Source organism: Condylura cristata, unplaced genomic scaffold (assembly GCF_000260355.1).
Source record: "Condylura cristata isolate star-nosed mole 26May11 unplaced genomic scaffold, ConCri1.0 scaffold00005, whole genome shotgun sequence".
NCBI lineage: Eukaryota > Metazoa > Chordata > Mammalia > Eulipotyphla > Talpidae > Condylura > Condylura cristata.
In genome coordinates this window covers 64,091,098-64,101,564 of record NW_004567106.1, presented here as the reverse complement: position 1 = coordinate 64,101,564, position 10,467 = coordinate 64,091,098, and the positions used below count along the sequence as shown (strand labels likewise).

The 10,467-nt window shown below is 51.8% G+C and overlaps 1 protein-coding gene across 2 annotated transcripts in view; it reads left to right on the top strand.

The window, feature by feature from the left end:
* SLC13A4 (solute carrier family 13 (sodium/sulfate symporter), member 4) overlaps positions 1–10,208 on the top strand; it is a 34,726-nt gene extending 24,518 nt beyond the window's left edge. The window contains exons 11-16 of one of the 2 annotated variants that reach the window (XM_004677071.2): positions 544–645; positions 1,319–1,416; positions 1,604–1,728; positions 5,421–5,582; positions 6,755–6,892; positions 8,816–10,208. In XM_004677071.2, the coding sequence (XP_004677128.1) occupies positions 544–645; positions 1,319–1,416; positions 1,604–1,728; positions 5,421–5,582; positions 6,755–6,892; positions 8,816–8,953 (763 nt within the window). In that variant the 3' untranslated portion in view covers positions 8,954–10,208. Of the gene's footprint in view, positions 1–543; positions 646–1,318; positions 1,417–1,603; positions 1,729–5,420; positions 5,583–6,754; positions 6,893–8,815 lie in introns of those variants that run through there. The other variant, XM_012721084.1, reaches the window with a different exon arrangement.
* The last annotated feature ends 259 nt before the right edge of the window (positions 10,209–10,467 follow it).

Genomic DNA, 10,467 nt, shown 5'->3' with positions numbered 1-10,467 from the left:
TCTGCATCATGCCTCTGTCCACTGCCCTTAGGCCCAGCTCGTTACCTTGCTGGGAGAGCGTCTGTATTAGCTACGTCTCACGTTACCCCACCATTACACGGAGACACATGCACTGTCACAGACCATCCGTGACCTGTAAGTCGTGTCCACTTCTGCATGGACTGAGTAACAGATAAGGTGTCCACGTGCACATCTGGTTATCTTCTTAGCAGAGAGGAGTGGCCGACTGTGAGGCTTCTGACATCTGCAAACTACCTCATAGGTGCCCCAGCCTGTGCCCCGCTTTCTCGTGGCGGGTGGAGTTTTATTCTGCAATGTACGTTGCGCTGTTCTCTTTCCCTCCCGGCTAACTTTCTCCAGTGCACACGGCTGGCATCGCATCTTCTGGCATCCTCTCGGCCCTCCTCCCCCCGCACGACCAGCCCTTCCAGGGGATAAGCCATCACTGAGTTTCAGGGCCCTGGCGCAGGGCCCTGAATGCAGGAGCCCCCCCAAGCCAAGTGGAGGAGCAGTTCCCAGAGGCCTTTCTGTTTTCTTCCACAGCTACCCTGAAATGGTCACTGGATTTTTCTTCATCCTTATGACCGTGCTGTGGTTCACCCGGGAGCCTGGCTTTGTTCCCGGCTGGGATTCTTTCTTTGAAAAGTAAGTGACTGGAGTCCCCAACAATCACCCTGGCACCCAAACTCTTCAGACAGCTGCCCCGTTGTCCCCTCCTAGATGCTTAGTCAAGAACCCCAGAAGTACCTCGCTCCTGGGCAAGTCCCCCTTGGGGATCTGTAGTGTGGTGTTGGGAAGAAGACAGTCGTAAGAGTCCCAGTCCGGGGCTGGCGCTGCTACCTGCCGGCCCTGGCTCTGCCTTGGCCTCATTACTGAAGCTCTTGGCACCTCCTTACTCCACCGGTTGTCATGGAAGCTAGAGCAGAAAATTGTCTCTAAATAGCAGCCATGAAGGGAGCATGGCCATGCGGGGCCCAGCCCAGGCTCTCCCAGCCTGGCTCCCCACTTGAGGGCGACACTCACGGTGAGGTCCACACTGCAAAGTGGACTCATCCTTTCCGAGTCTCTCTTCTCCGAGTATTTCCCCATCACTCCTTCCAGCGGTCTGCACGTTACAGTCACCTCTGCCCCAGCCAGGCCCTGCCCCTCTGACACCAACCGAGGCCCAGCAATTCCTCCACCGGCAGGCACGGCCAGGCGTCAGGCTGACGGCCAGCTAGACTGGGTCCCAGAGAAGCAGTGTGCCCCGATACTGCCCAGACCTCAGGTTGCCCCAGGCCTGCCCACCCACGCCTCCAGCCTGCCGTCTCTCCACTAGGAAAGGCTACCGCACCGACGCCACGGTCTCTGTCTTCCTTGGCTTCCTCCTCTTCCTGATTCCAGCCAAGAAACCTTGCTTTGGGAAAAAGAAGGATGGTAAGAGGGCCACGGAGAGGGCAGCCGGGGCTGGCTCTGGTCAATCCCCTAGTCACAGTTTCCGGAGCGAGCTCTCTGACTCCCCGCAAATAGCAGAGCCGTCTCCCCACTCAGCCGGGGCTGCTGGGCCTCTGGCCCCACTTGTCAGGGTTGCGCTGTCCAACCTCGATGTCTGCCGGCACCACAGGGGAGAACCAGGAGCCCTCCCCGGGGATGGAGCCCATCATCACGTGGAAGGACTTCCAGAAGACCATGCCCTGGGAGATTGTCATCCTGGTGGGAGGAGGCTACGCTCTGGCTTCTGGCAGCAAGGTAACCCGTCTTACAGTGTTCCTCTAACTGGGCCTTTTCCCAGTCCCCCTCCCAGCTCTGGGGGTGCTGGGAAAGGGGAATGTTCCCCAGGGTCCCTGGGAGCCGGGGTAGAAATCCTGTCCCACTGGCCTGAGTCAGCACTGCTGGGATCAGGTTGCAGGGAGCCGCCTGCTGTCACCACACAGGGCGCCCACAGCAAATGGTTTGTTGGATGGAGTAGCCACCACCTTCTAGGGCTCTGACAAGGGTGATGGGGCTGTGTCTGAGGGCCAGAGACCACAGGACACCCCCCACCCCCACCCCCCGCCTGTTGTCCCTCGGTCAGCACAGACTGAGCCCCCTTGAAGAGCTTCTATTAAAGCTGATTAATTGCCCTCCCCACTTCCTGATTGGGAAGTTTGGGCTGAGCGGCTTTGAAGGGAGCTGGTGGGAAGTAGGTGAGTTTTCTAGTCAACCCCTTTCTGAAATGGAAAACCACCCTAAGAGTGGAGCACATTAAGGGTCAGTTTCCCCCTCCCTCTTTAACCGTTCTAGACGTGGCCCACCTTTGGTCGCCCACCGAGGTGGCCATTGCTACCCGCATCACTGAGAGAAGCTCACAGAGTCTACACTAGGAAGGACGCAGAATCCCATCTCCCACCCAGTGAGAGTTCCCTCCACAGGGAACACAAAGAACAGTTCCTTTCCCTTCAGCTCAGCTCTTTTGGAAGTCTTCCGCCATCAGTCTAGCCCTACTTTCTGGAACTCTCATCTTGGTAGTAATTATTAAAATAGATCCTGGCCCTCCCTGGTGGCACAGGGGCTACCCACAGCCCTATGAAGCTACTGCCAGCCACTGTGGCATGAGTTTGATCTCCGGCCAGGGAGTTGGCCCACATGGCGCAGCAGACCTCTCCTGTCTCCCCGCTGCTCCCCGCAGCAGTAGATCTGCCTGTTCTGCGCCCCACTCTGTCACTGGTGAATGCTCTTACCCCCTGCACTTCTGGCCTGTACCCCAGTTCTCATATGCATAAAAAAAATATTTTAAAAATACAATAAATCCCTCTAGGTCAACTTTTTTTTTTTAACCTGAATTCCCTAATTCCTTCTGTCATTCCTCATGGAAATAGCACCCCCCTCACCCCCCCCCCACCAACTGCCATGCTGGTCTGGCTCCCCAGAACTCTCCAGTTTGCCCCGGGCCTTATGTAAACATGGCCCAGAGGTGAAGCAGTGAAGCTCAGAAATATAGTCATATTAATCAGACCCTCCTCTCACCTATGAACCAAGCACCAGAAGTATCTTTATGGATACTTCTACAAGGCTTCACTGGCACACATCAACATTCATAGTGAACCTCATTCATTAACCATTATTAAGCCTCAAGTCACTCAATTAGATATATATGCTGTCGTTATTTCTAATCCCGGGTTCAGGATATCATATTTATCTTTACTGTCAGTTGTTTCTTTTGGCCCAACACTTACCCCATAGTATCCTTTTTATTTTTACCAAAATTACTACCAAGTCATTACAGGTCTGGGCGGGAAATACAGATAGTGGTGTTATTTCTATAAAACCTAGTGACCCTACTAATTCGAATAATTCAGGTATAATAAATGAGATTCCTTCTGAGTTTCATGAAATTTCAGAGGCCTTGGCATTAGTGAGGAAAAGCTAATGTCAACGGTTTTCATATTGAGAATTTAAAAGTTAACCTTTGTGGCTTTTTCTAACTTTGCAGCCTACTTCATACATTCATCTCAAATCTATTATAAACAGTTCTAGAAAAAAATAGTACTTGTGAGTACTGTTTCCACTCAGGTGATTGATTTTGCCTCTTTGTCTTGGTCTGATGAGCAGCTGAATGTGTTAGAGAGAGTTCCTGCAGGTTCTGAGGCTCTGTGCCAGCCATTATCTGATATAGTTCCCGCATATGAACTAATAGCTCTCAGTGAGCGCAGAGGACAGAGAAAAAAAAGTGCTCCATGGTAAAATGGTGACAGTGGAGGCTCTGGGCTTGCCCTGAGGTGGCCACAGGGATGTGGAGGCCAAAGCTTTTGATGAAGCTGGAGACCAGAGAAAAGGAAGCTTGCTCACAAGGCAGGCGCCCTCTTTAAAGCACAGCTGGAGCAGGACAGACAGCTTGAGGAATCACACAATGATTCCTTGCTCTCGCCCTCCCTCCCTTGCAGTCAGCAAGCCCACAGGCTGGGGTAGAGGGGGCGGATGCCGAGGGTGAGCGGGAGAGTGCAGGAGAGTGCTCTCAAGGCGATCTGCATTTTTCCAGTACAAAAAACTCAAAAGGTTGCCCTGGCCTTTTAGGGGAGGGGGAGAGACAGCACCATCAGCAGATGAACAGCTTCCAGCCATATAAATTCATCCAAGGGAGAATACTCATTTATTTGAGCAGATATGTGTGAACGTTGCTAACGCCCAAGGGCCTTTTGTAAAAACCACTGGCAGATGGTAGATCCTGGCAGCAGCCACTGAGCATGTGAAGCTAAAGTAGGTTGGGGCTGAGTGACTGTGCTTCTAGGGCAGCGAGGCAGCACCTAGCCCTAAGTGGAGAAAGATTTGTAATGCCTCTTCTCTCTCTCTCTCTCTCTCTCTCTCTCTCTCTCTCTCTCTCTCTCTTTTTAAAAGATTTATTTACTTATGCATACAAAAGCTGGGGTGTAAGCCCAAGGTGCGGTCTGACAGGGTGAGAGGATTCACCAGAGACAGTAGGGAGCAGAACAGGCTGATCTACTGAAGTACACTGCTGAGGGGAGCAGCAGCAGCGGGGAGACAGGAGAGGTCTGCACACCATATGGGTCAGCTCCCTGGCCGGGACTGAACTCGTGCTGCAGTGGCTGTGATAGCTTCATGGTGCTGAGGCTTAACCTCAGGGAGGCCCCTGTAAAATCGCTTCTCTTTACTCAACATTTTTACTGTTCAACCCTGCGCTCTTACTGTTCCCACCCCTGAAAAAAAAAAAAAAAGGACAGTAAGAACAGTGTCTATCCAGACAGACACCTTTCTTGAGTGCTGAAATTGATTTCCAAAGCAGAACTATCCTTAATTACTCTTGGCAGTCTACGTAAAGAGCATTGTTGGTTTGACGCATAGAATGGAAGCATCAGAAGCTGGAGAATGAGAAATGAGACTGAGGCTGAGAGAGAGGCTGCTCGTCATAGATCTCCCACCCTTGGCAGCCATCAAAGCAGTCTCAGAAGGGTTACAACACTTCAGGTGCTCTCCATGTGTGATGGCGGCCGAGTAACCCTAAGACCACAAAAAAAGAATGTTCTGGGCATCCCTGGTGGCACAGGGGTTAAAAAGATAGCACTATCAAGCTATCAGCAGCCATCGCACCACGAGTTCAATCCCCGGCCAGGGAGCTGACCCCCATGGCGCAGCAGATCTCTCCTGACCCACCGGCTGCTCCCCTCACCGTGTATTTCAGCAGACCTACCTGTCTTGCTCTCCACTCTGTCTCTGGTGAACCCTCTCACCCGACCCCCACACCTCTGGCCTGTACCCCAGTTCTTGTGTGCATAAATAAATCTTTTTTTAAAAAATGTTCTGAGCTACAGAAATGATCTAATCATAAATGTCAAGAATGCTACTGGGCCCAATCTTCAGCCCCGCCACAGCTTGACCTCCTGGAGTGTAGCAACTCTACTGAGAATGTATGTTCCCATCTTTCTTCTTACTGTACCCCCTCGCAGAGCTCTGGACTGTCCACGTGGATTGGACACCAGATGCTGTCCCTGAGTAGCCTCCCTCCGTGGGCTGTCACCCTGCTGGCATGCATCCTGGTGTCCATTGTCACAGAGTTTGTGAGCAACCCAGCCACCATCACCATCTTCCTGCCCATCCTGTGCAGCCTGGTGAGTTCAGCAGAGTCCCAGGGGTTCAGGTGGGTGCCCCAGGGCCCAGCTCCAAGCCCATGTGTTCTGCTGGTCATGCCACTGTTGTCGCTGATGGGGATGCAAACCATAGTTTGAGAAACTAAGTTGATAAATAAAACAAAATAGCTAAGTGACAAACCACAGCAAGGCTTCTAGAAACTCCTTCCAGAAGACAAGGGTTAAGTGTAAAGGCAGCCCAACAGAAATAAGGACAGAGTAACTTGAAGTCCGTAGGGTTCTAATTCCCCACAGTCATCATCTACCTTTCTCTTCTGACATAAGGCCCTGCAATAAGCTGGAGAAACAACTACAGATAATGGAGGCAAAATGCTTCCCAGAGTGCACTTGGCAGCAAAGCCGAGTGTCATTACCACCTCCACAGAGTTCCACTGTCCTGGAGATTCTGAGAACCGAGAGCAAGGCCAGTCCCGTTCTGTTTCCTCAGAGTATTAGCGTACTAGGAGGGGAGCAAAGGTGTCCCAGCCTGGCTAGGCAGCCGTAAAGGCAACACGCCAGACACACCACTGCCTCTGTCCCAGTCTGCAAACAGGAGCCTGCAAAGGGAAGCTTCTCCCCAGCCCCAACAAAATTAACCCCCTGTTCCTTCTGGCCACCCCATGCCCCTCCATGCCACCTCTTTGTCATTGCTCCTCCCCCAACTTGTCCCAACCCCCATCTGGTGGGAGTGTGGGAGCTCACTGAGTTACAACTGGACAACACTGGGAGCAAGACCTGGGGTTCAGGTTCACTGCATCGAGCCAGTATCTTAACTAGAAAACGTAACTTCACACCAGGATGCCAAGGAGGAGGGATTCCACACACTTCCAACGAAAGCAGCCTACTCGTGAGATTTGTGTTTGAAGAAAGAATTTCTCAGCTGATGAAAAACAATCTTAAAATCACTTCCTTAGCCCAGTACCAACAAGATACCTCTTCTGGAAGTAACTCAAACGCCCATGTGTCCACGGGCCATGAGCACAGGGGGCCCACGTGGCCTGGCAGCACAGGGTACCCCAGAGGGCCCAGCACTGGGTGTCCAGCCAAGGCTGGCCAGCACCAACCATCACTTAAAGCATGTTTGGGAGGTGAAGCACAGGAAATGCAAGTCCAAGGTCAACACTAACGTTTCTGTGCATTCTCTCTTCTCCTAGTCCGAAACACTGCACATTAATCCTCTCTACACCCTGATCCCAGTCACCATGTGCATCTCCTTTGCAGTGATGCTGCCTGTGGGCAACCCCCCCAACGCCATCGTCTTCAGCTATGGGCACTGCCAGATCAAAGACATGGTGAGTTGTAGGCGCCTGCTTCCTGCAAGGCTTTCTACAGGACATCTCCTGAGCTTTACTATTTTGTGTGTCGTCCTTGGCCTGCCAAGTGTCAGGCAGGTGTGGCAGAAAGAACGGTACTGGTGGGATTACTTTGGGCTGGTCCATAAGCCCCAAGAACAGCAGTAACATGACACCCTAACGTTCAACCTTCCAACCCTATCTGGGGGGAAGTGGGTGCATGAAACAGAGAAGGCTTCAGCAGACAGATGTTGCCCGGCTTGCACATGTCTTTGCCTCAGTTTCTTCATCGGGCCAGTGGGGATAATCATGCAAAAAGCTGATGGTTTATTCACAGACGGTGAAGTATGAGAAACTGTAGAAACCTAGGCAGAACGATTCTGTAAGACCAAGACTCACACAACCCTCCTGCAACTCCCAGACAGCAACGGCTTCCACCCATGTCTCACTTACTTTCAGTTGGGCTCACAAAAGATAACTCTGAAGAGATGTTTTACTGGTGTCAGTGCCGGGGCCACCCACCCGCTACTCCTCCACTCTTAGCCATGCTTTTTAATCTTCACGACTGTTGGAGCCTGGGTGAAATCAGTCCCCTCCCTCCTTGCTGAGGGCCTAAAATTTTTTTCACAAGAGCTGAAACTCGCCCTAAGCAGCCCTCTCAGTCACCAGTGGAGGAGGTCAGAAAGAGCTTCAGGCTGGAAGTGGATATTCAGATCCTTTCTACCATTCGAAGGTCTTGTCTAAGTCTCTGCAGTCCTTCAGGGAGGGCGTCTCGGTCAACCCCACTCCCTTCAAATCTTACTGTACAATGCTCAGTCTGCTCATACTGAGCGTTACCGCCATCTCCTGTCCTCCCACTTCCTATGCAGTAGGTCCCCAATATTCACTCCTTGTCCTCCAGCCTGCAATCCAGGGGCCAGAGGCAGTGCATGACAAGTGAGCCAGCCCCAGCAGGGACACTGATGCGACACTGCTGTGTCCTCTTCCACTCACACCATGCTGTGGTCCAGCTCAACTTGACATCCAGCTCCTCTAGAACCTGTGGCCTCCACACATGAATGGGCGATTCTCCACACCCAAAGCCCCAGGAGACCGATGATTGATAGGCCCAGGCTTCGGCCAGAAAGCGGAGGGAGGTCGTGTCTACCCGTGGGCTTGGAACGACTGCCTGGTGTCCGCTTTTCCCTAGAACTGAATCTGGCCAGTGGGCTCGCGCTCACTCCCCAGTAGGCTGCCGCCCACCTCACTGTACATCCCCACCTGGCCCTGTCACTGCACCCCATCCTCCCGCAATGCCCCCTTGTGCATGTCAACACCACCACACACGTGGAACAGGTGGCATCCCTCAGAAGCAAGCAGCAAAGCTAGCACGCAGGAGTCACCTCTCTGAGGCGCTGAGCAGAGGCAGTTGACCTGTTCGCCCAGATGACTCCAAGGCCCACTGCTTCCATGAGCTGTTCCTTGAAAAACCAGATGACAGTGGCAACAGCTTCATAGAACACAGCGTTCCAGACACACAGCTTCCCTGTGTTTGTGAGCACATTAAAGGTTCTGAGACTTTCCTCCTTTAGAGAGACCTGGTTATGTTCGACACATTTCCCTACCATGCAGCTATGGACGCCTATTTTAGCGTAACTGTCACCACCAGCGTTCCAAGTACACTTCTTGTAGGCCGGGACTAGACAGCTACAAGGGCAGGTGGTTCTACTTGCCCCACCCCATTCCCAAGTCCTCCCTGCCTTTCCCGATATCCTTCAGCCCGATGCTACTCTATAAGGCGACTGGAGAATGCCAGGTGAGGACAGGTATGATCCTGTCAGGGGTGAGGCTGAGACGGGGGCAGTGAGGGGGGAGAGATGGGGAGCACTTTGGGATCTGAACTTCTGCCTGCTCAGGGTGACTAGGGTGTTATTTTTCCCACAGGTGAAAGCTGGCTTGGGGGTCAATGTCATTGGCCTGGTAATCGTGATGGTGGCCATCAACACCTGGGGAGTGAGTCTCTTCCACCTGGACACTTTTCCGGCCTGGGCCAAGGTCAGCAACATCACTGATCAAGCTTAACGCTAACAGGCAAATGGCCAAAGAACTGCCAGTGCCCAGCAGAACTGGACTCACCAAAACACACAACCCCACCAGAACATTCTGCCATCTACCACTTCCAAGTGCAGTACACGAAGCCTCCAGCGACCAAAATCACCTGCAGATGTGTCTTCGCTGCCCTCTTTCCTTATCACCATAGCTCAAGAAAACCTAACATTCTCCTCACCTCCTTTAACCTAGTCTCTCCAGTCTGTTCTTTCCAAAGGCAGAAAGAGAAGCCTCAGCTGCCCCTCAGAAGTGACGAGCCTTACAACCTGACTGGCCTCGATGTTATTCTGAGTATCACAGTCCTTCCTTAGGAGGAGAAATTCAAGTCATCCCACCTCTGCACCGATAGTGAAACCAGTGACATCTCCCCTTTAGGGAAAAAACCTCACCCAGAACTTGAGACCTAACATTAGCTCGTTTCTCTTAAGTCTTCTAAAGTTCGCTCCACAAAAGGCGATTCTGTGTGTCTTTTGTGGCAATCAGTCCATTATTATCCCTGCTCTGATTCCCTTCCGGGCATTTCCCTTCAGTGGCTTCTCTTTACCTTGACACCAAGTTCCTGTAAAGCAATAGTGCTCCCCTTTGGAAAGAGGCTGGTGCTGTTTGTTCTCTTTGTCAAAGGAAAAGGAAGTAAAAAAGAAGGTGCACACTGAGATTCTCTCCATTCATTGCTATCAAGACCACTGTGTTGGTTAAGTGTTGGAAAGGAGAAAAAACTTTCATCCTGCCTTATAAAGGACACCAGCACTGTCACTAAGACTCCAGTCGCTGGTAATGATACTCGACTGGCTTCCTTCTAGATGTATTGGGTAGTTCGCTTCTGAGAAGACAAAGCACAGATGGTCCAAAGGCATCAGTCACTTTCTGCAAGTCAGTGCGTCGCTGTGGGAAGGGACATGTCTTCTGTGCCTTGAAGACTCCAGCAACATACACAATAAACTCTAACCGCCCAATAAATGTTTTAAGAAAACCATTTTGGAAACCACTTTGATGGCCTCCTTCCTCCTGAGGCCCGGCCACCTTCGCGTAATGCCGGCTGTGTCTGGACAGAGCTCCCCACGCAGCCGTGTGCCAGTATCCCCATTTCTGGCTGGCACTGTCAGTTACTTGCTAAGCACATCTTACAGGAGAAGGTATGCCCCAGGGTTATTACACTGTTTTAACTGATTCTAGTTACTACTGCTAGCAGGTACAGTTGTCCCACAATAATTTATCAATAAAATCACTGTTTTCTCAGTACCTGAGTGTTGTGAAGTCTTCCGTGACAGTCAGTGCTCGCATGCTCCCACTGCAGCACATGCCTGACCAGGTTAACCAGGAATATTATACATTGTCTCGACCACATTATCTACTGCACTTCCACTACAGAGGAAACCACCTAAGCAGCCGCAGTCAAACACCAGGATTAGACACACCCCACCTGGTTTGCTCACGCAGCTGTAGTTACTCTGCTTCAAAAGGTTTAGAGGCCACGTAACTCCTAGAGT